General features: G+C 50.7%; 10 protein-coding genes across 10 annotated transcripts; 3 read left to right on the top strand and 7 right to left on the bottom strand.

Annotated features, from left to right (window-relative positions):
• Window positions 1-470: 470 nt before the first annotated feature.
• On the top strand, window positions 471-1,612 carry COCMIDRAFT_104527 (uncharacterized protein; the record flags this gene model as incomplete). Its single annotated transcript, XM_007693254.1, has 2 exons — window positions 471-1,192; window positions 1,306-1,612. 2 exons carry the CDS (start codon window positions 471-473, stop codon window positions 1,610-1,612), a joined length of 1,029 nt encoding a protein of 342 aa, XP_007691444.1.
• A 1,102-nt stretch (window positions 1,613-2,714) lies between these two features.
• Window positions 2,715-3,958, bottom strand: COCMIDRAFT_104562 (uncharacterized protein; the record flags this gene model as incomplete). The annotated part of the gene is made up of 2 exons (XM_007693253.1): window positions 2,715-3,413; window positions 3,674-3,958. 2 exons carry the CDS (start codon window positions 3,956-3,958, stop codon window positions 2,715-2,717), a joined length of 984 nt encoding a protein of 327 aa, XP_007691443.1.
• Window positions 3,959-5,099: 1,141 nt separating this feature from the next.
• Window positions 5,100-5,978, bottom strand: COCMIDRAFT_8323 (uncharacterized protein; the record flags this gene model as incomplete). The annotated part of the gene is made up of 1 exon (XM_007693237.1): window positions 5,100-5,978. One exon carries the CDS (start codon window positions 5,976-5,978, stop codon window positions 5,100-5,102), a length of 879 nt encoding a protein of 292 aa, XP_007691427.1.
• Window positions 5,979-6,560: 582 nt separating this feature from the next.
• On the bottom strand, window positions 6,561-9,892 carry COCMIDRAFT_29275 (uncharacterized protein; the record flags this gene model as incomplete). The annotated part of the gene is made up of 3 exons (XM_007693240.1): window positions 6,561-9,121; window positions 9,172-9,358; window positions 9,407-9,892. The coding sequence occupies 3 exons, from the start codon at window positions 9,890-9,892 to the stop codon at window positions 6,561-6,563; spliced, it is 3,234 nt and encodes a 1,077-aa protein (XP_007691430.1).
• Window positions 9,893-10,456: 564 nt separating this feature from the next.
• Window positions 10,457-10,975, bottom strand: COCMIDRAFT_104546 (uncharacterized protein; the record flags this gene model as incomplete). Its single annotated transcript, XM_007693252.1, has 3 exons — window positions 10,457-10,558; window positions 10,595-10,685; window positions 10,821-10,975. 3 exons carry the CDS (start codon window positions 10,973-10,975, stop codon window positions 10,457-10,459), a joined length of 348 nt encoding a protein of 115 aa, XP_007691442.1.
• A 1,301-nt stretch (window positions 10,976-12,276) lies between these two features.
• Window positions 12,277-13,087, bottom strand: COCMIDRAFT_104530 (uncharacterized protein; the record flags this gene model as incomplete). Its single annotated transcript, XM_007693251.1, has 3 exons — window positions 12,277-12,507; window positions 12,574-12,869; window positions 12,925-13,087. The coding sequence occupies 3 exons, from the start codon at window positions 13,085-13,087 to the stop codon at window positions 12,277-12,279; spliced, it is 690 nt and encodes a 229-aa protein (XP_007691441.1).
• Window positions 13,088-14,141: 1,054 nt separating this feature from the next.
• Window positions 14,142-15,954, bottom strand: COCMIDRAFT_104528 (uncharacterized protein; the record flags this gene model as incomplete). Its single annotated transcript, XM_007693250.1, has 2 exons — window positions 14,142-15,862; window positions 15,933-15,954. The coding sequence occupies 2 exons, from the start codon at window positions 15,952-15,954 to the stop codon at window positions 14,142-14,144; spliced, it is 1,743 nt and encodes a 580-aa protein (XP_007691440.1).
• A 1,811-nt stretch (window positions 15,955-17,765) lies between these two features.
• Window positions 17,766-18,211, bottom strand: COCMIDRAFT_104564 (uncharacterized protein; the record flags this gene model as incomplete). The annotated part of the gene is made up of 2 exons (XM_007693249.1): window positions 17,766-17,858; window positions 17,915-18,211. Coding segments are annotated over 2 exons (390 nt in total), but the record flags the coding sequence as incomplete, so codon positions are not given.
• Window positions 18,212-20,968: 2,757 nt separating this feature from the next.
• Window positions 20,969-22,830, top strand: COCMIDRAFT_104548 (uncharacterized protein; the record flags this gene model as incomplete). The annotated part of the gene is made up of 5 exons (XM_007693248.1): window positions 20,969-21,190; window positions 21,272-21,532; window positions 21,591-21,839; window positions 21,889-22,201; window positions 22,250-22,830. 5 exons carry the CDS (start codon window positions 20,969-20,971, stop codon window positions 22,828-22,830), a joined length of 1,626 nt encoding a protein of 541 aa, XP_007691438.1.
• Window positions 22,831-23,620: 790 nt separating this feature from the next.
• On the top strand, window positions 23,621-26,819 carry COCMIDRAFT_39848 (glycoside hydrolase family 35 protein; the record flags this gene model as incomplete). The annotated part of the gene is made up of 4 exons (XM_007693241.1): window positions 23,621-23,885; window positions 23,940-24,537; window positions 24,593-25,545; window positions 25,603-26,819. The coding sequence occupies 4 exons, from the start codon at window positions 23,621-23,623 to the stop codon at window positions 26,817-26,819; spliced, it is 3,033 nt and encodes a 1,010-aa protein (XP_007691431.1).
• Between the last annotated feature and the right edge of the window lie 266 nt (window positions 26,820-27,085).

The following is a 27,085-nucleotide window of genomic DNA, read 5'->3' as shown; positions in this document are numbered from 1 at the left end:
GCACGTACGACTCGGCCCTAGGGTTAAGCCGTTTTTTCAGCCAACCAATGCTCGTGGGCTGCTTTTAACTTGCCTCTATAATCTGACCGACGCAGGACCGAACCTCCGGCATTGCTCTAGGCCCAGTGCATAACGAACCCTCTCAAAATCGTAAAACCTGCTTCAAACGCCGCGCCGACCGGCAAACTAAGCTCACAATTAAGCCTTTCGGCGATTGAATGATCAAAAACCGCGCCAGTTCGCCGTCGCGTGATCGTTATCCTGCTCGCTCAAACGCCGACTCAACGCTCGCCAGCACGCCCGCTCGCGTGTTATAACAAGTGCCCTCTTCGAAGCTGACTGTCCGGGGTAAGCCTCAACGGGAGTTAACCCTCAACCGACACGCACGACCGAAACCTTAATCCTACACTAATTCACCAAATCAGTCTAGCGGGCATTCCCCAGAAAAAGAAAAGACACATTCCTCAGCAATGAGTCCCAGTCCCTCGTGGCTGCGTATCTACGACTCGGCAGCCAACGACCTCTTTGGCTCAAATCCCAAACTCGAAGTGCTCCTCGAAGATGACAAGTGCCCGTTTGCCCACGAAGCCGGCGTCTTCCTGCCAGAGGAAAACTGCCTCTTCGTAACAAGCAACCAGTACCAGCACCCTTCTACAGGCAAAACCCACATCCACGTCTCGCGCATCCAGCTTCCCGCAGATAGCACCAGCACCGCCGCAAAGTACGCCGAAGTCAGCGTCAAAAACGTGCACATGGCCAACGGCGGCGTAAACTATCAAGATGGCATTCTATTCTGTTCGCAGGGCACTCTGGATACGCCCGGCGGTATCGCTTTCATGCGCTGCTCGTCAAAACCTTTCTCGGCAACTACTACGTACGAGGCCAAACTGCTAATCACCGACTTCCACGGCCGCCCTTTCAACTCCCCCAACGATGTCGTCGTGCACTCGGACGGTGCCATCTGGTTCACCGATCCAAACTACGGGTTTGAGCAGAAGATTCGGCCGAAGCCTAGGCTCCCGAATCAGGTGTATCGGTTTGATCCTGCCACGGGGAGTATAAGGGCGGTGGCGGATGGGTTTAGCAGGCCGAATGGGATTTGTTTTAGTCCGGATGAGAGGGTGGTGTATGTGACGGATACAGATTGGATTCATGGGGATGGGGAGACGGATGATGCGAGGGTGTCGCATATGTAAGTGACTTTTTTCTTGACATTGAATTTGCCTGGGGGTGGGGGGGGGGGGGGGAAGTCATGGTCATTGCGCTTACCGTGCCATGATGACATTTTCTGACAAGTGGGTGTAGATATGCGTTTGATGTGCAAACTTACTCTGGTCAGCCGTTCTTGACTAACCGACGGCTATTTGCGATGGCTGACACTGGCGTTCCTGATGGCATCAAGTGCGATTTGGATGGCAATGTGTACAGTGGGTGTGGAGATGGGCTGAATATCTGGTCTCCTGGTGGCGTTTTGCTGGCAAAAATTCTGATCGATGGTGGAGTTGCCAACTTTTGTTTCGGTAAAGACGGTCAAGTCTTCTTGCTGAACGAATACAAGCTGTGGAGACTGCAGCTGCACGAACGCTGCAAAGGCGCTTTGTTGAAACTTTGAGCTCACACATTTCTCGACCGTTGTCAACTGTGCTGCTTTTTAGCGATCAGATTCTTTTCAAGAGCAGGCAGGTCGTTCAGGAGTTTGGGTGGCGGACGTACCATTTACACGAAATTCACGACACGATCCCGTAGAAGTCACTGCTGTCAGTAACTGCTTTGCAAGGTTTGTTAGCTTCGATAGAACGATTCCAATATACCACCGTTATATGATCTATTTCCGAGTTTTTCATGGTAGAAGAATGATCCAAGATGAGCGCTACGAGTACTCTTACGATTTAAGTGCGATGAAGGGCGATTGAACAGATTCGTAGCGCATACATAGTAACAAGGCCTGCGTGAGCTGGAACCTTTTTCAACGTCACGCTAAGCACGTTTACTACCCGTTTTGGCATTGTATGATCTCACGAACAAGGGGGGTTAGGTGTGTACGAAAACCCCGCACGTATACATGCAATGATCGGAATGTGGGGCTCGTAGAGAGTGCCTTGTAATATGTCATTCTCGTCACTGGATTGGATCCTAAACCCGAATACGATATTTGTCACTCATCGCACACCATTTCGTAGGCTTCTGGTGTCGTTATGAGGACGGCATATGAACTCATGGTGGCGCCGCTCGGCTCATCAATTATCCCGGTGTTGTTTTGTACAGTTTTGGATGTTGGATTTGTACGGAGGAGACCCGAGGTAATACTACACGATGCGTACCACGTGTCTGATACCTTCTACAATTATCTCTGTACTCTTGCTAGCACCGCTTGTTGCTGCTTGGGCTTCCTCATGAATGTTGCGAAACTGCTAGGACTACATGATTCGTGAACCGATCCTGAATCACTAGAGTCACGATGCATGTTGTTGTACTATTCAATAAACGCGTGCTTTCCGACGCCTATAACGGCTATACTTGGTTCGATATATCACAAGGAAAGAAACTTAGGCTTATCCTACCTGTTCCTAGTTTTGAGACGACAGTGTGAAAAGTCAACCGCTTCCAACATGACACAATTCAAAACTATGTTTAAACAATTTACATTTCTACTCCATCTGCTCTTCGACTCATCATAGTCCTTCGAACATCCCATCAAACCCTCATATACACAATTACTCCGTCTCCCCCGCGACCGTCCTCCTACTGTACATATACTCATAGTCCCCCATAGCCTTCTCTACCGACCTTGCCAACTCCTCCGCATCCTCCCTCCCAAACTCCTCAACCCACTTCTCCATCTCACCCTCCACACTCTTGCCCTTGGCATCCAAACCCTTCACAACCCCCTTACTCTTCGCTAGTGTAGACAAAAACCTGGCTTGCATTGGGTCCTCTACTACACGCTCCTCCCACTCATACACAATGGCATCGGGATCGAGACCTGTTTGTAAGCAGAGTTTGCGCATGGAGGCTGCATCGTTCATGACGTCGTCGGCATCGATGACACGAGGGGTGATTCCTGTGTGTGTAGTTTGCGCAGCGTACCAATCGTATAAAGTGCGAGAGTCGCGCAGCTGGAGCATGATTTGACAGATGGGGTCGCGGGGTCGACCCGCTACTTTGACGTCCATTTGTGCGCGGACAAGCGAGGGGAACATGAGGATTGGATTTCTGATTTGGAAGATCGGCTGGAACTTCAACAGAAAACTATCGGGCAGCGAAGTCGGATTCGTGTGAGACGACTTGCTGGGTGCGACACCGCGCTCGTGTAGGACCAAGGGGGCGACATTGTCGTCTTTGTAGATGCGGCCTAGGAGTTTATCGGCGGCGGAGAGAAAGACTGCATGTTCTTTCATAAACACCTTTTTACCCTATACAAGTCCAATATCAGTTGGTATCGATTCGATAAGAGGATTGGATGCCTTATCATGCGAGCTAAGAGGGAAAGCACGCAATCTTGAGGCTGAGATTCGCAAGAGCCCGTAGACTACGAATCGCATGTAAATTCCCCGACCATACATACGGCCCGAGGACTCCACCCCAACACAACTTCTCTCTTTCCTTTCCTCTCCCCCATCTTCCTTGAGGAAACACCAAGAGCAAACTGAAAAAAAAGAAAAAAGAAACTTACACTCCCCACCGCCCCCTCAACCTCCTCTATCATCCCCTCAAACCCCGCCTCAAACACCCCAAACAACTTCTCTCGATCCTCCTCCGGCCAACTCCCCAACGGCCCCCTCTGCAACTGCGTCAACGCCCCAAACCCCGCTCCGAACAACTTATAACTCGAGTACTGGAACCCCGGCTGTTGACCCATCATCTTCTGGAACAGATTCGACGCCGAGCGCGGATGCGTAATATGATAAATCCCACAAATGCCCTCTGCAGGCGCGTCGCAGGAAATAGCACCGGGCATATTTGCTACTTGTCAAAAACCCCTTTGACCAATCAATCAATCAATCAGTCAAGAGAAAACGAAAAAAAGAGATAGTATGAATGGCGGAATGTGCTTGCTTCGATACCCCCAGATGAAGGCCTGAGGCATCCGACCTTTATACCAACCCTCCCCTCCCTCCACTCTATCCACCTTTCCCAACACCCACAATCGTCATACCTTCCCTCCCCCCTCCATCACCCAAACAAAACCCCCCATCGCACCCACCTACCTGTACCTTCCTGACACGCATCACCGCCCCTCTGATGCATACTCGCACACGGAACTTCTTCTCGCGGTCTCGGAACCCGAAAGCTCCGACTCCCCCTCGTACGAAGGGACATCATCTATCGAGCGCAAAACTGGGGCTGGTGGTTACTAGACTAGTACTAGGCTCAGGGATCATTTGGTTGGGGAGGGGAGGGAGGGTTTTTTTTATTGACCGCTTAAATGGCGGGGGTACAGGGGTTTGGATGTCATTTGTCTACTGGCTCTAGCTGTATGGAGTGGTGTCATTGGGGGGGAAAAAGAGAGGGGAGTGGAGTTTGCTTGAGAGGGTGGGTGTCCGGGGCGGCGGCCGATGGGCCGATGGGAGTCTCCGCGGGGGGGAAATGGAACATGGGTGGTACTATGGTTGCTTTGTGGCACATGCTTGATATGGAGACGTAGTAGGAGTGGAGAAATGTGGGTAGTACGCTACTATGTTTTGTATTGGGCCTTTTGGAAAAAAATGGTTCGTACATGTTATTCGGGGCTTTCTTGTTTACTCCTACTCTGTCAACTCCCCCGCTTTCGAATCGCAGTAAAAAAAATGGAAAAAAAATGGTGATGGAAATAACATTTCATGGGGGTATACCGGTAAATCCTGCATGTCCTCGTTATGTAAGAAAAAAAAGGAAAACGGCGGACCTTTGCTACAACATACAACACTCCCTGTGCTATGCTCCGAGTTGACACTAACGGGAAATACTTCAGCTACACTTGCTTCTGAAATTGAAAACGGGATTTCGAACAGCGAAGAAGAAAGTCCATGATTATTCTTCGCTCGGAGTGCGAAATGGAGGAAAAAGAGAGGGCTCCTCACATCAACCCCCTCCGACCCATCAAGCCAACGCCCAAACTCTCACCCGTCTTTCCCCCCTTGCGCATGATCGTTTTCATGATTGTGTTGTACATTAAGATGTAAAATCCGCTTCATGCCATCGACCCCCTTTTCCAGGTGCGGATGCCTCGCAATAAAGCCGCCATGGTTTCCGTTGGATGGAGGACCAGTAATGACGCGCTTCTTGCCGGCAAGAGGATCTACTGCTGCAACGCGCGGAGGCCATTCGTCGGCGTCTTTCCAGCCCTGGACCAACGCCTTTGTCATGTCTGCGAGGTTGATGGGGACAGAGGGGGTGCGAGATGAGACGACGATTTTCTGGTAAATGTCGGAATACGCTGACGGGGTAATGGAAGCGCGGATGGGGTTCTGGTCGAGGAGGCGGGGTGCAACAGGTACGAGGTCATACGTTTCTGGTGCTGCTGCGCTCGTGGCAGACTGCGATTCGGAACCTGCTGGAGTTGTAGTAGGTTCTTCAGACGAATAGCCTGCTGCAGATGACGGTCGATTTCTCTGCCGACCTGTGCCGTATTTCTTGACGCTCGCTGCGCCTGTCCATACGTCTCTTCGCTCTACCCAGATACGCAAGCCTTCGTTTTCCTTCATCTCACGCTCCATGCGCTCCCTACGCCGTCTCTTGCGCGCCTCGCGGGTATGTGCAACCGCGTCACCGATGCTCTCCGGGTTATCAAACTTGTATGGCGCGCCATCTTGGTCCTCGTTGTCCGAGTCCCCAGACTCAGACTCGCCATAGTATCGTTCGCGGAAATCAACGGCATCGCGTACTTGCTCGTCAGACGCTGACCACTCAACCGCCGGATCCGGGTAATCCCAGTCGTTGCGAATGCGCTCGTCGAGGAAACGACGGGATGCTCGGGCGGCAGAAAGATTACTCTCCATGTTGCAGGACGAGGACGGCGACAAGGCGCAAAGTGTTTCTCGGTCTCAGCGCAGAGTCGCAACAGGGCTACAACACCGATGACGCATGCGATGCTCAAAGAACGAGATGACTGTGTCCAACAGCCGCGGGGAAACTACTTCATGAATGGAAAATGACGAGGGAACTGAGGAGAAGAAAGAGGAGAAGAAGAAGAAGGTGAAAGTAGAGGTGAGAATGAACGTCACAAGGGTAGAACTGGATTACTGGGCGCACATGTTGGGCTGATGATTGACGTAGAGCGAAATGCAGGGTCAGTGGTGGGGTGGGGCGGGAAGAGAGGGGTTGTAGCGTGCTGGCAACGACCTTTTTTAGCTCCACATGGTCAGCACATGGAAATCACTTGTGAGCAACCATGCAAAGATTAAGTTTACTGGGACAAACCAAATGTATATTGCCAACATGAATAAACGCCTTTCCCCGCCAACCCCTGTTCGTACAAAACCGCGTCCTGCGCGGAAAAGGAAACCCTCTATAACAGACAGAATTCATCCCTGATCAATTTGAACCATAACGCCACTCCGTAGTCATTCCCAACAGCCAGCTCAACTCAAAGTACCCTGCCGATTTAGCTCCAGACCTGCAGGTGCAGAGCCAACTTGACCGACTAATTCTCGTTCCATCGCACGAGACTTGAGCTCATCATCTAGTCCCGTATTCTTCTTACGTAACGGACTGGTAGCATCAGCCGCGCTGTCGTCGACATCAAGCTCCTTTTCCTTTCGTCGGACAGTGGCCATGCTAATGATACTCGAATCATCACCATCGCTCTTCTTCGCACGTTCACCCTCGCCATTGTGCACCTCAATAGTGACGTCTGTGTTGTCCTTGCTAAAGACACGCAGACCAACGACACAGACTGCGTTCCATGGATCCCGCTCAAACTCATCCACCTCTTCGATGTAAGGATAGCGCATACCATTGTACCAGACGTACCGTGGCCTCTGCTCGGAGAATTCGTTCTCGTCTTCGCCCTCGCAGATACTAGAGTCGAGCGAGCAGGGACCGTCAATCTCAGAGTCCCAGGACGAGTCGTCAGAAGTGTCGTTGGGATATCCAAATCCATCTTGAGCCCTGTGAGAGAACTCGCCTGTGCTAAGTCCGGGACTGACCTGGATACCAGGTCGCACACCGGGAATAGGCGCGAGTGTTGCACGTCGCGATCCAGCCGGAGAGTGTCGGGGGCTATGTGTTCGCTGTGGATGGAAATCGTCCATCATTGTAGCTGCTGGCGTAGGCATGGGTGTAGGTAAAGGCGATTCCGTCAATTGCACCTCGTTGTATCCATCGCGGCCATTGTAGCCATCACGCCCTTGATACGCACCAGGAAGCTCTGCATTGTAGCCGCCCCTGCCTTGTAGCTCACCCGGCATGTTTTGGTTGTAGCCCCCTCTTCCTTGAAGTTCGCCTGGCATGTTTTGGTTATAGCCCCCTCTCCCTTGAAGCTCGCCTGGCATGTTCTGATTGTATCCGCCTCTTCCTTGGAATTCCCCGGGCATATTCTGATTGTAACCTCCTCGTCCTTGGAAGCCCTCTTTGTGGAGACCAGGCGATGCTTGCGGGCTGTGATTGTAGCCGCCTCGTCCTTGAAGGGCACCAGGCAGCGCAGCATTGTATCCATCTCTGCCCTTGTTGTAGCCGCCTCGGCCGCTGAAGCTTCCGCCAGTGCTGTCTGCTCGTTCACGGATAGCGCCGGTGCTAGAAGCACGATGATGTCTGGTGACGACTTGATGCATGGGCTTCGATTCTTCATCTCCAGATGTTCTGGGTTCTTCCTCGGCGTTGATGCCGAGACCGCGAAGAACTCGCAGTTTCCTTTCGACTTCTTGGATGTCGCCGGAACGATTCACTCGATGTGTCTGCTTGGCGGCCTTCTTCTGGTCACGGAGCGCCTCTCGCTTGCGCATCCTCTTCTGACGTTCGTGTGTTCGTTTCATCTCAGCCTTTTTGCGCTCAATGCGCTCTTCTTTTTCACGCGCCAGCTTCTCCTTCTCCTGCTCTCTGAACTGACCTTTGGCATGAGCAAGATCGTAAGACAGTCCAATGGATAGAAGTTTCTCACGACGCTTGGTGCAGGTCGTCCTAATGACCTCGTCCGGTGTTGGATTCTCGGGAATCCTTGTGGCCTTGATCTTCAGCAAGACGGTATAGTTGCCAGCTTCGAGCTCGAGTTCTGTCGAGACTGAGCGCTTCATGTAGTACGTTCCGTTGCTGCGGACTATATATTCCTCTTCATCGTCTTTGTGGAGGCGGAACTGAAGATGGAACTCATACTGTCCCTCAAGACCCTGGTAGTAGCGATCGTCCAGTTGGCTGAGTACAATCACTACCGGGCCGCCCTTGGCCAGATGTATCTTGAACTTGGTGTCCAGGTAGTCGACGCTCCAAGGGACGTTCACACTGGTCCATTGCTGCGAAACCGTCCACTCTGGGCCAAAGAGTCGTGTACGGTCAAAGTGTTGGTAGGTGCGAAGTAGGTCCTTGTACGAGATCCAGAAGACGCCATCATCACCGAATTTGTGGTTCAGTTTCTGCATCCACTCAGGGGTCCATTCTTCAGACCCATCACTCCAAGGTCCAGTCCATTCTGTCCGGCCCCAGGGGTTGCGCAGCTTCAACAAGCGCTGGCCGTCGATTTCCCGAGCTTCCATGACAGAGTATGCGTGCTTCTCTTGAATGCCTTTGCGTGAGCCATAGATGCCGCCCATCTGGCCGCATCCGAAAAGGAAGGTCTTGTTGACGTTCATAAGTTCCTCTCGCCAGAACTGGTCCTTGTCAAGGATATCAGTGGTGAATATCTCCGAAGTCACCCCTCCGGTGAGGTCTTCGATACCCTCACCAACGAACCCTCCATCTATGGCGCTGTAGTCTCCGTGAGCTTTGGCAAAAGCCTTCTCAAGCAGCGGAAGCCATGTTTCGTTGGGATCACTGCACTGTGCAAAGTAAAGAGCCCTGGAACCAGTTTGCATGACTGTGCGGTATTCCTCCTCGGGACTCTTGCGGTTTTGTAGCTCTAGCCAATGATGACGCTCGAGCTTTGCTTCGTCAAAATCTTCTTTGATGAGATATAACTTGTCGTCAATGACTTCAGAAATCCACTCGCCATCTGGATGCCGTTAGCTCGTATGCAGACATCGGATCTTGATGGTTATTTACCTCGATGGAAGACAAAGCCATACACGCCAACCTTTTCATCACGAGCGACGCACACTCGTTGAATCAATCCCTCTTTGTTGGATATAGTTGCCAACGCCGACATAAACCAGCAGTCGCCGTCATTGCCTTGACGCACATCATTTGCCGTTGCGCCTCCAATATAGAATTGTGGGTTGTCAAAGATATCCTAGTACAATCAGCGACGAGCCATCACATAGACAACCCAAGAACAAACCTCTACTCTTTTCACCGACTGAGGAAAGAAAGTTGCTTTTTCTTCGTTCAATCCGGTCAAGCAGTCGGCCGGTATATCAGGAAAGGCTTGTGACCGTTTGAAGTCTGCCTCGATATCGAAATGTGGATCTCGGTACTTTTGATTCAGTCTGCGGCATTCTTTGACAATCTTTGCAACCTTCCTGATACAAGCCTCCTTGGCTTCTTCGTAGGATGCGAGTGCGTTAACTCCCGGAATAGATCCTTTTGGTGTATGTGCGGCGGCTCGTTTGGCGTACAAGTTGTCGGGTAATATTGTGAAGATCTTTCCAGGATGCTTTGTGGTAAATTTGTGCCAGAAATCGTCGATATTCTTTTGTGGCGCTTGCTTTCTGACTGGTAGCCGCGGACGCGGCAAGAGTGCGGGTGCCTCCTGAACCATGCTGGGCGCACGTGAATGTGATGTAGTAATGTTGATAAAGTCGTTGTGCGTGCCGTTCGATGCCATTGTCAATTGAGCACCACAACCTGAGTGTTCAGGGACTAGCTAGACCTGCTGGAGCGTATGTTGTCCATCAGGGGCGGAGTGGTGGCTTATAAACATTTTCAAGTGATAATGTACCTTTCAGCCCCCAAATGAGGCATCACAAGCTGCCATGCATGTTGAGGTATTCTAGGAGCTGGTCAGAAAACAAGTGGGGCATGCAGACACAAGGGTGCGACTGGCTTACATGCCGCTGCGAATCAGCTGCATGCGGCGCTCCCGAATCCATGCAACAACAGTCCCCGCTTGTCATAAAGGGCGGAGAGCCAGGTGAGACGGGGGTCGGGAGACACTGCATTGGCCCGACGTCTTCAGCCGTACCCACGAGCTGACCACGAATCCGACGGCCATGCGGCGATGCACAATGACGGGCAGAGTTGTTGTTTGTGGGAGAGTGAACATATCCAGCCAGTGCACGCGGCTACATTAGCCTTCGGGGCGGAGCGCTGCTAGCCGCTTTGGCCCTCTCCTGCTGAATGCCTGACCGACTCATATCCTGTCACCCCATCCACTGAGGGTACTTGTAGCTTAGAGAGCGTGCATCAGTCTGTATGCTGACACTTCGGTGTCGGTGCTGTCTGCATGTAAATGCACATCCACTGGCGTTGAGGCTATGTCGAGGCAGTACTCCTATCGTCTAGTTTTCGGCATATGAGGAACTCGTACAAGATTTCCCTGCCGAGTATCCAGCGCCATGCTTTCTGCCCAGATCGAAATTCCGTGCTGCCGAGTAGCCGGCAGATGGTTTCGGTGGCCGCTGACGTTCGAAATCATGGAGGCAGCGTCGCCCCAGGATCCCTTGGACTCCGAGTCTTTGGCAATGTCTCACACTTTCCAAGCTGCCGGGGACAATTTTGCTCTCGATCCTCCCGCACCTGCATATGTGAAGAACCCATGTAGCACGGTCATATTTAGCAGACCCATGCTGGGCTGAGTAGCGGTAACAGCTCCACCGTACAACTCGGCGAGCGACAAGACGGCGACCAACGAAACGGCGACGATACCGACGTGCACCAGAAGGATCGCCGGCAAGAGTTTCACGCACATGTCAGCCCTAGATCAGCCCTACGAGCGATATGATGCAGGTTGCATGCAACCGTGCGGCAAGGATATCTTCTCACCGTCTCTTGGGGCTTTTCAGCCAATCACCGTTGGATATTGGGGAACTCTTTGAAAAAGCCGGCCATCTTTTCTAGAAGCGAAGCCGAGAGCAGGGGTTGATTGGGATGCATGCACTATCAATCTGGCCGCTCTCCGTTTTTGATATTAGCCCGCCTGGTAACGCTCTTGCATGTGCATCGTGCAGAGCTGACCTCCCGGTAGGCCAGCCGACAGCGAATGACACTTCGATTTTTTCTCGACATCTCCTGATGATGCAGGTGCAGCTGTGACGTCGCCGAATCCTACGCATTCGGTTATGCAGAGGTAGATTGTAGACTTGTAGAAAGGTATCATTGAAAGAGCGGTAAACGCCTTGTAGGATCCAAGCAACGCAGTTAGTGACTGGACATTACTCGGTGACCCCGAAGTCAATGGAGCAGCTCCTCCGTGGCTGTACGATTGAAGAAACAAGGTTGACAGCTGGAGTGGGACAAGTACATGACGTGGGTTTGTAGCGATCCAATCAAAGTCACAGCAGCGAATGGAATGCCCACACGTGATGCTCAAAGATCTTGTTTGAGTCAAGCACGTCTTTTGTGTATATTCATGCTAACTAAAAGAGTACAGTGGTTCTGGACACTAATCTAGAACGGTCTGAGAAGCTATGCAGGGCTTGGGAAGATTAGGATAAAAGAAAGACCATATGCACGTGATGTAACATCACGATACTTGAATACTACCTTCATTACTGATAGATTTGACAGAGTGTAACATGCAGCAAAGTATCAACTGTGCATCTCTCCAATACTCCTATATCAAATAACCCTGAACAATATTGTCCTCGAAATAACCAAGCACCAACAATTGATGCTAACTATACGCCCACACCCTTGTACACCTAGCACTGCGCACGAAGAGGTTCTTTAATACTGCTAGTACATTCTCTAACCTTTTTCACGTTTTCACTGGCTTTGGGATATCAGCAATATCACGTGAGCCCTCTCGGACAATAAGACTGGGCGGATACCCCTGGCATGTTAATGTATGAAATCATCCCTACAGACCAAAGCCTAGGCGATACTCCAACAAGCCATTGCTATTGGTTCGTATATATATATATACATATATCCAGTCAAGCAACGATACCAGTCAGCCACGCAAAAAAGCCAGCAGTTCTCATTCATCAAAAAGTCATTCCAAATTAATCCCATCCGACACTGGTCGAATCACTACATAATGCCGTACTTCTACAAAAGCCCCCAAGCCAACACCGCCGCAAACACGGCCGTACCAAGTGCCGGGCTAATATGCCCAGCCGCACCCGTCGGCTGAGGAGCCTGACCAGACGTGCCATTGGCACCGCCATTCTGCGATTCCGATCCCACATTGGTAATCGCGACACCAGAGACGCCGGTGCTGTTCTGGCATTGGTCGTCGGAGAGGAGCTGGGCAGTCGAGTTGAACCTGATATCGGCGCACTGTCACATTTGTTAGATCATCGCTGGGGCTTGGGTTTATCACTAAATCATATGTGAAATACTTACGTTGTACAGTGCGCTTCCGGAGTGACCAAGCTGGATGACCTGGATGGTTCCCAGGAGGCCGTTGATGCGCTGGTCGTCGAAGCCAGAGTAGCCAGCGGCCTTGAACCCGGCCTCGAGGTTTGCGCGGCCGGTTTCCTTGAGGCAGAAGAGACCGGTGCCGGTCTGGTTGAACATTTCGACGAGCGAGATGTTGAAGTTTGTGACGTTAGTGCCGAGGGCGAGGTTGATTGCTGTGAGGGCGTGTTCGTGGGAACCGTTGATTAGAGTAGAGCCGCCAGTTACGGGCCATACAGTGCCTGCATGCTTGGTAAATTGTTATCCTTCAGCGTCTCAAGAAAGAGTAACACATACGGTTTGACACGTCGGTAGTCTCATTGACGTTGGCACATGGGTAGATGTACTGGCTTGCTGGCGCTGCGAAAGAGCTGCCTCGCCAGAAGGGCTCGAGGAGACGGAAATGAGCATTGACGCCAGCTACCATTGCGGCGGCGACGAAGAGGGTTTTTGACAACATCTTGATTGAATGTATCAGGGTCAGGTATTATTGAGATAAGGGATCCAAGTAGAGAGCGAAGTGAAAGCAGGGGGAAAGACGAGAGAGGCAGAGGTTAATGTATCCACCAGGCGTACCGAAAGCTGACGTGCAGCTGCCATGGCCTTTATACATGAAGCTGCAATCCTGCTGTCCTCAGCCCAATTTGCCATTCTTCCTTCAATACTAGCGGAGCTATTTCCCATCTTCCCGCTGCCAAGTAGTCGCGGTGTTTCTTTCCAGTAGGTCTTTTACACTCACACCGTGGGGCACCAAGAAACTTGTGTGGATTGAACGAATTACAGTCGACACTGACATTCAGGAATCTAGACTACGGTGTAGCGAACCACTTGTCCTGGCCCTGAGAATGCTGTGGCGCGAGCTATAGCTGCGACCCTGCAGACAGACCCCAGGATAATGTGCTCAATGAGCAAGTTTTAGTCTTGGCACAACCTAGCCTAGACAAGCCACAGACCGAGCAAAGGACGTGCGGGGAAGACGGCGAAAGGCGGTGCGAAGAGCATGTAGATGGGCTCAATTTTAAATTTCATATTCAGTATCTGGGTGAGATTGAATGGGGACGTGTTAGGTGATAGAAGTGTCGATTGATACGGTTGAGCCGAGGAGCTGGAACCGGGCACGCTAGACCCAAGTAGTATGGTACATAGGAACGGGTATCTAGTGCTAGCGTCGTCGCTTTTGCATAGCTGACCTCCTATCTATTCACGGTATCACTTTGCTTCCAGTTCCTGCTATCTAGTCGTATGAAACTCAATCTAGAGATAGTTCGTAGATGGCATTTGGTCATATCAAAGTATACTGTCCAAGATAAACAGCCATGTCATATACGTAATGGAACATATCCGAAAACGAGTACGCCGAATAATCCCATGCGCCATTTCCAGCAGAAAACTGACCAGCAAACAAAGAAAAACTCCAAGGTGGGGGTATATACATCATACAGGCCATCAACACCGATACATCTAGCGGAGGCAAAAATAGGCCCTATACAATACTCATGACTATCACTTTTGAATCAAAACATGCTACTTTTCTTCTTTTTTAGTTTCTCTGCGCTCGACTCACTCTGCGACCGAAGACCCCAGAAGCTCTTCTTGGCTTTGGCAATGGGTTTGGGCAGACCATTGCTGAGGAAGCTTGTTTGGTTTACCGCTGGCCGCTGCTGGCTGGGTGCATGCACTTGTACACGAGGCGGTTGCACTTGCACACGCGGAGGCTGCACTAGACCAGGAACTGGTCGAGGTGCCGCCGGACTGGGACGTTGGTGCGCTGCGCCTGGTACAAATGGGGCCGAGTGTCGTTGGGGTTGTGGGGATGGACGGAACAAGTTTGACTGGTCCCCAAACTGCTTCTTGAGGCGCTCCGTCTCTTTGTCAATCTCTGCCTTCTTCCTCTGCCGCTCCTTCTCTTCTCGTTCTTTCTGTTTCCGTTCTTGTTCGAGGAATTGCAGAGTCTTGCGTTCTTGCTCTTCTTCTCGCTTCCGACGCGCTCTGCGGTCCGCCTCAGCTTTCCGTTTCTGCTCACGCTCTTCGGCTTCTACTTGAGCTTTTAGGCGAGCGGTTTCTGCTTCGATTTCCCATTGTGACCGCGGATCCAGTCGTGGACCTGGTTGTCGTTGTTGTGTGGGTCGCAAGGTCTGTGCGGGTCGTGGCGGCTGTTGTGGCTGTGCAAACCGCGGGGGTTGTGCGGGTCGCTGCAGTTGAGGGCGTTGGCTCGGACCATTCTGACCTGTAATAAGAGGTGGAAGCGAGGCACGCTTTGCAGCGTTGTTGCTTGTATATGAGGGTGGTGGCGGTTGGTGGTTGGGGCGTGAGGCTCCAGCATCTGGTAGTGGTGCCTTCTCGGGTGGCAATTGTGATGAAGAAGGCGTGTAAGCCGGGGGTGGCGGGGGTTCTGGAGTCATGATTGGTTTTGTGACGTTTGGTGCCTCTAGGGGAGAGGAGCCTTTTCTGGTTCGGAGTCCTCCACTGTTCTTGCGGGCGCCAACGCGGTTGATGTGAAATTGTTCGTTCAGATCGCTAAAGAACAAGTCACGAATGACCGCTGCACCGAGGAGTAGTGTGACTTCCAGGCCTTTATAATCTTCGAGCTCGACGCGGTACAAGTTAGGCTCCATGACTGTCAGCTCTTTGAGACCGGAGAACATGGCCACGGCGATGTCGCCCTCCTTGCTCTTCTTGGCCTTCTTGCCTGTGGGGTCTGTTGACTTTCCAACCATGTAGCACGTCATGTCCTTGCCCAGCCTGCCTTCTTTCCTCCACGCAAATTTGACCCTGGGTGTGTTAACATCGGCACTAGGATCATTCATAGTGCGGTCGAGATCTGATTTGCTCGGTGTCCTGAATGCAACTTGGGGCAGGCTGAATTCCCAACTAACAGTACTGCTCCATTTGGCCGTTGATTGGCTAACTACAACACGCATATCGGGGTTGTACAGCTGGATGGCAAACTCGGTAGGGAAGATGGGCATTGGCGGGGGCGGGACTCCACCATTTTTGCGAATCTCTTCCTGGGACAGGGTGGGATGAGACCATCCTGGCTTAGAGAGGACCTCGCCATAGAGAATGTCGGGATTGCGCGAGTCAAACAAGGCTACCGCATAGGTGTTTCTGGCATCTGGGGTGGCGGGATCGACATGGTGGAGGGCATACTGGGCCTCTGCCTCGGAGCCGTTCTGGGTGAAGTAGAAGGCTTCGTGGTGTTTGATCTTTTCCGTCGAGGGCTTGAGAAAGAAGGCTGGACAGGGTTAGAGGATGCGGGATGGAATAGGATGAGATGAGATATGGCGATTGGCGAGACGACGTACTGGGGAGATTCTCGTCTAACATGGCGTCATGCCGCTGCTGCAGCAAGATCTGGCAATGACTGGTTGTTTAAACACAAGGTTACGGGAGCGAGGAGCCAGCAGTGAGGATTCGACAGCGGGCGGCGTCGACGAGGTTATGGCTCTTTGGGTCTCATACGCGTCTTCGGTGAGGCTGTACGGGCGCCCCCTGCACTTGCATCGGGAACCCGTTGCCAATGACGAACACGTGCCCCCACCGCACGGCTATGAATAGCATCCATGCTCGCCTGAGGCGAACTCTTCCTCCTAGAATCGTTCTTGTCGTCTGGTTGGACATGTCTACCGCCTCCCCTTGCATCCCTACTCATCTCATCGCATTCGCTTGAGAGCCTCTATCCACACGCACACTCGCCTCCCACGCCTCCTGAAATTCGGCCTGTGATGCATCGACGCAATCCACAGTCGCACTGCGTTTCACCACGGCCCATGGCATAGCCGAGCAGCAACGCCGGCGCCCCGTCCAAGCCCCCTTGGCGCACCCCCATCAACAGCCATCCACACGAGGCAGACTCGATGCGTGTCCTCCGTATTATTCTCTCGCTTACGCGGCTTCGCATAGACGACATGCTGCCCCGCTCTGTTTGCCTGCCTAGTAGTCTTTGTAACCCGTCCCTTGTTGGTTCCCAGCAGTCTAGAGCAAAATCTGCAAACACTGGTGACGAGGCTATCTAGATCTAGCAATGACCGTGTCCATGGCTCTCGGATTGATTTGTTGCCCTTATTACCGCAATACGTACGCCATACATATTTCACAAACTCATGCTCCAGCCAAGTCACCGAAATATATCCAGCACACATAAGCACTATACCGGAGAATAGGAGGCTTGGTATGCCTGCGTCTGCGTGCAAAGTTGACTATAGGCCTTGTTAGTAAAGTGGTTATTAGGCAATTATTAATTCCTAGACGCTTAGCCACGACAGCTTGCGGCGTCAGATAAAGCGAGGCCACTTTCAGAACCAACTAGTGTCCTTACATGATTCGACATACTTACATGTGTTGGCATGTGTCTTGGCTTTCTTTCCCACAAGCGAGTCTGCTAAATCACACTGGCTAAATACACATGCACATGCACCTGCACCTTCCATCAGAAAAACGGCATGGCAACGATAGGACAACATTATCCGGCCATCGTTTCATCTTCCTCATCGGGAGAGCGTCTACAATCAAGCTTCCTTCGTCGTTTGTATGCTTGCTTATCATCAATCACAAGGCTACATCGAATCCTACAATTGCTCCACAAAGAATGACGCTTCCTAAGGTTTTCCCAATTCACCAGAATCTCTTTCGTTGCTATGGAAGATTCTTACATCATTCATCACAGCTATCAATTGTTACCTATGCGATACGTGTGCCATAGCCATCAAATTCTATTGCTGGTTCGAAATAAACAGAAAATAGAAAGACGTCCTCTTAATTCAATGAGCAAACATTAACCATGAACAAACGGGGGCGCGAGTACGTATGTATTCAGATATGGCAGGTACCCAACGATTGAGCCATGCATAAGCATATTCAATCCTACAGTCGCCAACCTTTTATATCGCTGCTAAGCACTTTCGAAACTTTGACTGCTTCGAGATCAGAATTGCGTATCAACGCAGATCCATTGAAATATTTCTTGCATGTATTCCACCCTGCGATAAGCGACAGGGCAACTCTCGTCCTGCACCCCGTGTCTCCCCCATCAACTGAGCGTTCAATAAATCAACAGTAACAAATTCTTAACATTTCCAATCCACAAACGGGTCGCCATCAACGCCTCAACCATTATTGCAAATTCGCTCTTTACTCCTTTACAGAGTCTCAGAATCCGACTCATTCTCGCAGCACATGACATAACAAGTCTTGGCGATTTTCTCCCCATTCAGCATTTCTATGATATTATGCTAGAAAGCTTGTTAGAAGATTTTACAAGAGAGGCTAGCATCCCAGGTCAACTAACGCATTCTCCATCAAAACACTTCCAACGCTTCGTCGGACATGGACTGCCCGTATCGTCTATATTCCGGTGCCAATTACATCTACTACCTTTGCCGGGTTGACAATGGAGATCAGCGGGGTCCACGCATGTGTAGATGGGTATGCACTTTGCGCCTGCGTGGATGGCGAGGGATAGGAAAATCATGATGTTTTTCTTCATGCTTCTTGAGAGATGTGCTAGAGGTATTGAACCTGTTGCAAGGCCAATGAAGCTGATCTTCGGTAAGAAGGTGATTTGAGAGATGGCAATGTAGAGAAACGTGGGAGGGGTAAGTGTACAAAAGATATATTATTTACGGTTCCGGAACTAACGGCCAGAGTAGTTAGTCGACCATACACGTTTCGAGTATTTGTTCGTGTTGTAATGATTATCGAATTGTTTCTTGACCTAATCGTGGAGCCGGTCCGGTCAGGGACTTGGAGAAGCAAGACCCTTAGACTCGAATCTCTTTCTAGATCTTCACATTTCAGCCCTTATCACTCGACCTTTAAGCCTGTTATTCATTAAAGCGAAGGGCAGTTTAGGCTCTCAGAAGAAAAGAAGAAGCGATTGCTATACGCGAAACCCACGTATCAAAGGTCCGAGCAAATGAAAAGTAAAAGAGAATGTAAGAACACAACACAACTGTAAATTTCTTTGAGCTGTTCTGATAGATTAGCTAAAGTACCAACAGTCTTACTCACAACCTTTTGCTCAATTACCTTAATCTTTCGGGCTCGTTCACACCCCTAAAATGTTGACTCATCTATACACGCTCAGTGCATGTCACGAGACTTTACAAGGGTGGCAAATCCTAAATTCAGTCACTTATCGAGTTCAAGAGGCTTCGCCTTTGATATATCCCTCAATCCCACAAAACTGATACCAATCTCCTCACACCTGTAGTAATAACATTACACTTACATCGACAAACCAAAACTCTGGGCGTCGAAAACTCGCGTCCCATGGTACTACTCGCTACAACATCATATCGAAAACCATATACTGGATACTCATTCCTAGCAGGGTCTTCAGCGCCGTCTCCATTATACTGTTTCTCGTATTACTCGATTGAAACATGGCCTCGCGGAAACAAATCTTATTCACAATGTTGCAAAGATGTAACCCACATTTTGAAAACTAGGGGGTTAAGCACATGCGTAGAGCAGATAGGTGCATTTACTCTGCAATTAAATAGATGCCATCTCGCTAAGTAATCAAGCGAGTGTGTAGAACAGTTTGGGAACGGATAGCAGTTGGATCCGTAATCCGACGCAGAGTAGCAATTAGCCACGCGATCTCCAAACCCACCATACAGCTATGGTGCATATGCGATGTTGAACGTATGCGGCTCTTCGCAGGACCTCCCTTTATTAAAATATTGCGGATATCTTGCTACTTTCAGCAGTCATTTCGCGCCCATGAATCAGAATCAGCTCGCCGTCTGTTATTTGGATAAGCATCGGTAAATAACCGTAGTCATTTCAACGTATGATGTCACACGACACATTCACAATCAAGCATGCTGTTGACACCCTACCAACCAGTCAGCGAGGTAGCAGTTCACACTATAAACTCATGTACCCCAGATACAATGAAACGATCGCCACCTTGATGGTATAGCTATGTGTCGCAAATCTCATCATCACTGGATGCCCTCCTCTCAAAACAATGCTACCCTGCGATGCCACAAGGGCCGGACAGATGGCACCACCGTGTAATCCGACCGAAGAGACACCGTGAAAGTGGGGTATGCCACTTCCACTTGCAGTAAGCCTTACGTAGCATCACAACCCCCAGTTGCCCATGGGAAATTTCCCACTTCGTGAACCTTGAAAGCAAAAAAAAAGCACACACATATTCCGCAATTTTCCTCATCACATTGACTTCTCCTGCCAGACCATCAAATGTCATCTTCTAATTTATTACCTGGCAGAACTTTGTCTGGGTTCTAAGACCGGAACCAGATGCTCGTACTTGGACGTTGGGAACTAGTGGTTTTTTGGAGTTCACTTCCCCCGTAACTGGGCTATTTTCTCCGAAGCCCGCCGACGCTTGCGGAGATGGCAGCGGTAGTTTTCGTCTGATTTTTTTAGTTTCCAGTTATGGAGTTCAGCGCAGAAAGGGCCATGCACAGGTCGTACGAGGCAATATTCGGCGTTTTTTGACAGGATCGAATGACGGTGGGTGACAAGTTGGGCTCTATGGCGCTGGTGACGCCATCGCTCTAGGGTAGTTTGAGGAGGGGTTGTTGCATGAATCTTAGGTAGCAGTGGTTAATTCTCCTAGAAGCCAATCTTGCATGGCTGCTGATCGTGCGGGTGGAGATGTGGAGGTCTGCTTGAAGGTGTTGCCCGGTTTTCGGTAGTCGAGTGCATATGCATTGGCGACTTCACGATCGGACTTCAGAAACCGTCTTTGGGGGTTTCCGACGCTGAAGATAGCCTAAATAGTCTCGTCATGCTTAGCTGACGATTATCACGAGCACCCAGTTCGTACACAGGGCCCGGTAGTCGTCACAAACCTGCCATTGAGCTTCGCTAAGCTTCATCGAGGAGTACTTCCGCCACGAGCGCGTGGTCCCGACGATGCGTCCAAGGTCATACTACCGACTTGAGCAGAAGAGTATACTTGCAAGTGCCCGAGCGTCCAATTTTCGCATCAATAAGAACGCCGTAGAATATTTTGACTTTGAGCTAGACAGGCCGCAAGGCATCACTGGGAACCACTAATATCGCACCCCGGGGTGACCCACCCAATAAGAGCCCCAACGGTATCGATAGGTATACGACAAGCACGACAAGCACCCCCTCCAAAGGCTTGTGCGGAGCCCCATGGGGGGCCCAGCATGTGGTCGTCTGAACCTGCTATGCCGAGACCCACCAGCATGCTCATCCCGTATATATAAGCTCTCCAAGTGCCCGCCATCGTCTTGCTTGGCTCCCGGCTTGCCTTGTTGCTTATCCGCTCTTTGCCCTTTTCGTGGCGTCACAAAGCAAATAAGTAGTAGTTGTTCACGGCTACGACACCTACAAGATGTCGGGCCTCGCCGATTCCAAGTACGATGAGAAGTCTGGGGTGGACGAAGCGATGCGGGAGAAGAGCATCGGCGGCCACCATGCCGAGATCCTCGAGAACAAGGAGCTCATGACTGATGCGCAGAATGCTGAGACGCGCGAACACGAGATGGGGCTGTGGGAGGCTGTCAAGGATCATCCTGCGGCTTGTTTTTGGGCTTTTGTGTTTTGTTTTACGATTGTAAGTCCCTGGTTACCGATACTGAATCTCAGTGAATTCGCGAGGGAATTTTCATGCAGGCGGATAACTAATATGGATTAGGTCATGGAGTCCTTCGATATGTTCTTGAACGGTAATTTTGTCGCTCTTACCGCTTTCAAGGAACGATACGGAGTCGAGGTTCCGGGACAGGCTACCAAGGCCATCCCTACAAAATGGCAGAGTTCGCTCTTCCAGGCTGGCCAATGCGGCGCCTTTGTTGGTGTCTTCATCGTTGGTCCAATTACCGATCGTCTTGGTTACCGCTGGACAAATCTCTTGGCTCTCGTTCTTATGAATGCCACCATCTTTGTCTCTTTCTTCGTAAGTCATACATTTTCGAGCAGTATGATGAGACTTCTGACTAATAGCATTATTTCAGGCCGACTCGCTCTCTTTGCTTGTCGTTGGACAAGCATTAGAAGGAGTTCCATGGGGAATGTTTATTGGAAATTCACCTGCTTATGCTAGTGAAGTTGTACCACTTGTACTCCGTGGTGCCTGCACAGCAACTCTGCAGCTTTCTTGGTCTATCGGTGGGCTTCTTGTCGCTGGTGTCACTTACTCATTCAACAAGCGGAATGATGAATGGGCGTGGCGAGCGCCTCTTGCCCTGCAATGGATGTTTCCTGTAAGTATCATTTCCCCGCCAAGAAAATAGCAAAAACTAATAAGATTAGCTACCCCTCATGGTACTCATCTTTTTTGCTCCTGAGAGCCCTTGGTGGCTAGTACGCAAAGGGCGTAAAGAGGAAGCCCTTGTATCCATCAGGCGCCTCGGCCGTAGGAACGGCACTCAAGCAGCAGCCGAACATACATTGGCCATGATGGAACGTACTGCTGAGATTGAAGCCCATGCGGGCGGCAATGCCAAATTCATGGATCTTTTCAAGGGAGTTGATCTTCGCCGAACGCTGATTACCTGCTTGATCTATGCGTCGCAAAACTTCGCCGGTAACTTGATTGCCAACCAAGCCACATTCTTCTTTGAGCGTAAGTACCTCCAGCGAGTTTGGAACATAGATGACTGACTGTGCGTAGAGGCTGGAATGTCTACCGACTTTTCTTTCAAGCTCAACATGATCAATTCGTCCCTGCAACTGGTTGCTAACATGCTTGCCTGGCCTCTAAGCGCATACTTTGGTCGCCGTACCATCTATCTCGCAGGCACGGCCACGAATATTTTCATGCTATTCCTTCTCGGCATCTTCGCGTCGCTTCACCAGACCAGTGCGACAAACTACGCACAAGCTTGTCTCGGTGTCATCATCTCGTTCGTATACGCTCTGGCCATGGGTCCCATCACGTACTCTATCATTGCAGAGGCCTCCTCGGTCCGCCTTCGTGCCCTGAGCACTGGTATCGGTCGTGCAGCATACTACGTTGCTGAGATTCCCATGATCTACCTGGCTTCACGAATGCTTAACCCAACTGGTTGGAACATGGCCGGCAAGTGTGGATATGTCTGGGGAGCCACAGCTTGCGTTTGCTTCGTCTCAGCCTACTTTGGTCTTCCCGAGTTCAAGAACCGCTCTTACCGCGAGCTCGACATTCTGTTCAACCGCAGAGTTCCTGCCAGGAAATTCAAGTCGACTGTTATCGACGTCACGGAGAACGAGTAGACTACTCGAATCTACGACAATTTTACTCGAGGAGATTTTCTTTGAGATGCTGGCATCATCGCTTCACGATGTAGTCGAATTTATCTGGGAAGAAAGAGGGCGGAAACAGATGTTTTTAGGACATCGCCGGCAGACATGGTCCGTGCTTTACTACGTACATACGTAGGTATTTACTATCCGTGGAAACCAATTTCCGTCCCTAGGATTTTCAGGCTTCTCGCAGTCGCAAAATTGTAAATATAATGAATGACTTCTACAAAAACTACCAATTCTCTTCTATCGTAACAATGTTCTGTGAGGAATGTTCAGTTTTGCACATAGCCCACAAACCGCCATGTGCATTTTAACCGGTAATACGTCAGCTACCCCAGCCGCCCCCCAGCTCTTCTTACCCCACAAGCTGTCATGATGCTTGCAGAAAACGCGCCATTCCCTATGCTCTTATTTCTCGTCTTGGAACTTACAAAGATTATTCCATGTCTCCATTGCACTAACGCCTAACAGCAAGCCTTCCGTGCCCCGACATACGTTTGCTGCCACCGACACCTTTACCCGCGCCTCGGCACCCGGTGGTTCGTCTCTACCATCATGGACATGTAAATTCCACCATTAGGAAGCCTTCTGCTTCCCCACATCTCACCGTGTTTGCCGTCACAATATAGCTAGCGTCTTGCTACCATCCCGTGGCGACCGGGGTGATGGCATCTGCTTAGTGTTCATAAATCTTCAAAATGCCCGACACAACGGGCACAGCGCTAATTGGCCTCAACGTCTTCGGTCCCTAAACGCCATGAAGACTCTCGTTAGCTTCTCGTGGCTGTCGGCTTTGTTTTCGTTGGCAGTGATACCAAATGAATATAGTGTTGCTGCTCAGAACAATACGCCTAGTACATGGCCGCTTCACGACAACGGCCTGAATAATGTTGTGCAATGGGACCACTACTCGTTCAAGGTGAATGGAAAGCGTCTGTTCGTTTTCTCCGGAGAAATTCACTACTGGCGTATCCCTGTCTATGAGGTTTGGGAAGATTTGCTGGAGAAGATCAAGGCAGCTGGCAAGTATCGCGACTCACATAAGGTGCAATCGAGCTAGAGCTAATGTTTTGCAGGATTCACAGCGTTCGCTTTCTACGGCAACTGGGCCTACCACAGCGCAAACAACCAGACCTTGGACTTTGAGAGCGGTGCGCACGACTTCACCAAGCTCTTTGAAATTGCTGAGCGTGTTGGTCTTTACGTCATTACCAGGCCTGGTCCGTACGTCAATGCTGAGGCTAATGCTGGAGGTTTTCCATTATGGCTCACCACAGGAGCTTATGGAAAGCTACGCAACGATGACCCAAGGTATATCAATGCATTAGAACCATACTTTTCCGAGTTCTCCAAGCTCACATCTGAGCATCTTGTAACCAAGGGTGGAAATGCGTTGGTTTACCAGATCGAGAATGAGTATGGAGAACAGTGGCAAAACCGAGACAAGAAAATTCCAAACCCAAGCGCTGCAAATTACATGCAAGCACTGGAGGACATGTCACGAGCTCACGGAATTGATGTTCCCCTTATCCACAACGACCCTAATATGAACACCAGAAGCTGGAGCAAGGACTATGCGCCTGGTGCTGTCGGAAATGTCGATGTTGCTGGTCTCGATAGCTACCCGTCTTGCTGGTCTTGTAACCTTGACGAGTGCACGGGTACTAACGGCAAGTATGTATTGTACATTTGAGATATTCATATATCGCCCGCTGACACCTTTTTCTAGATACGTAGCATACCAGACCATCAACTACTACGACCACTTCAAGGAGGTGTCTCCAACCCAGCCAAGCTTTTTCCCAGAGTTCCAAGGTGGCTCATACAACCCTTGGGGTGGACCGGAAGGTGGCTGTCCCGGAGACATTGGCGCCGATTTTGCCAATCTGTTCTACCGGAATCTGATCTCCCAGCGGGTCACGGCTATCTCCCTCTACATGATGTTTGGAGGAACAAACTGGGGTGCCCTTGCAGCTCCAGTCACAGCTACGTCCTACGACTACAGTAGCCCTATCAGCGAGAACCGTGAGATTGGTGCAAAATTCTACGAGACCAAAAACTTGGCCTTGTTCACTCGTGTTGCGGATGATTTGACGGTCACCGATCGTCTGGGAAACTCTACCTCATACAGCACGAACTCGGCAGTTGAGGCTAGCGAGCTCCGCAATCCCCTTACCAATGGTGCATTCTACGTTACCATTCATGCCACATCTTCTTCAGCAACTAGTGAATTGTTCAAGCTTCACGTCAGCACATCGGTTGGAAACCTTACCATCCCTCAACATGGTGGTTCTATCGTTCTCAATGGCCACCAGTCCAAGATTATTGTCACCGACTTCGCAATTGGAGACAGTATTCTTACCTACTCTACTGCAGAGGTTCTCACATATGCTCTCATTGATTCCAATCCAGTCGTAGTGCTATCGACTGGCGTTGGCGAGTCTGTTGAGTTCCATGTCAAGGGCGCTACAAAGGGCTTGGTCGTCAACAGTGGTGCAAGTTCAAATGCCACCTTTTATACCGAAGCCCAGGGTATCACGACTGATATTCAGACTGTGTCTGGTATGAGTGTATACCAGTTTGACAATGGCGTGAAGGTTGTTGTTGCTGATAAGCCGACCGCTTACCTGTTCTGGGCTCCTAATTTATCAAACGACCCCTTTGCGCCTGTTGACGAATCTGGTAAGTGCAATCGCTGATACTATTACTTTTAGCGCTTGGAAGCTAATGTGTACATAGTCTTGGTACAAGGACCATACCTCGTACGCCATGTAGCCCTCGATGACGATGTCCTTGCCCTAAAGGGAGACGTCATGAACAGCACTGACATTGAAGTCTTTGCTTGTGCCAGCGCTAAAACTCTCTCCTGGAACGGAAAGAAGCTTTCTACCTCGCAAACCTCCTACGGTAGTCTAAAGGCACATGTCACCGCCTTCAACGGCACTATCCAACTGCCCTCTCTGGACGACTGGAAAGTAAATGAAGGTCTCCCAGAAAAGGAATCTGATTATGATGACACCGGTGCTGCATGGGTCGTTGCAGACCACCTCACCACCCCCAACCCAACTCAACCAGACACTCTCCCAGTTCTCTACGTTGATGAGTACGGCTTCCACAACAGCTTCCACCTCTTCCGCGGCTACTTTGACGGCTCAGCCACCGGCGTCCAACTCTCCGTCCAAGGCGGTCTCGCCTTCGGCTGGAGCGCCTGGCTCAACGGCGAACACATTGGCTCCTGGCTCGGCAACACCACACTGGGTCGAGCCAACGCAACTCTCTCCTTCGCCAACGCAACCGTCCACTCCAACACCACCAACGTCCTCCTCATCGCCCAAGACAACACCGGCCACGACCTCCGCGGCGGCGCCACTGACCCCCGCGGCATCCTCCACGCCTCCCTCTCTGGCCCCGCAACCTTCACCACCTGGAAAATCGCCGGAGAAGCCGGCGGCGAATCCACACTTCTCGACCCCGTCCGCGGTCCCCTCGCTGAAGGCGGTCTCGTCGCCGAACGCCTAGGCTGGCACCTCCCCGGTTTCAACGACGCAGACTGGGCTTCTGGCTCCCCCTCGACTGGCTTCTCAGGCGCAGATATCAAGTTCTACCGCACCACCTTCTCCCTCGACGTCCCCGCCCATGTCGATGCTTCGTTTGCATTTATCCTCAATGCCCCTGCTGCGAAGACGATCCGTGCTCAGCTTTTTGTGAATGGGTACCAATATGCTCGATTCAACCCGTACGTGGGGAATGAAGTTAAGTTCCCTGTTCCACCGGGTATTTTGAATTACGGTGGAGAGAACGTACTGGGACTGAGTGTTTGGGCGCAGGAGGACGAGGGCGTGAAGGTAGATGTTAAGATGGTGCAGGAGTTTGCGGTGGAGAGTAGTTGGAAGTCGAGGTTTGATGGGGAGTATTTGAGACCCGGGTGGGGGCAGGAGAGATTGGAGTATGCTTAGCTGGGCGTGGATGTTGTGTACGTAGAGTGAATGAGTAATGATGAATGTCATGATATGTTGCTTACGAAACTCCATTCTCATATCAAGGAAGACCTACATGACATTTTCCACATTCGTGTCATCCAACATCATGAGTTTCCTACCACAAACCATTGCAACAAAGAAGCAGAGAGTAATTCCTGAATTCCACTTTTTCCCTTTTCGAACTACCAAATCGCTCAAACATGAACAAAACATCCGTCAAATGCTAAAACAGGCATTGTAAC

Source organism: Bipolaris oryzae (genome assembly GCF_000523455.1).
Source record: "Bipolaris oryzae ATCC 44560 unplaced genomic scaffold scaffold_157, whole genome shotgun sequence".
Classification (NCBI taxonomy): domain Eukaryota; kingdom Fungi; phylum Ascomycota; class Dothideomycetes; order Pleosporales; family Pleosporaceae; genus Bipolaris; species Bipolaris oryzae.
This window is presented reverse-complemented; position numbering and strand designations above follow the sequence as displayed.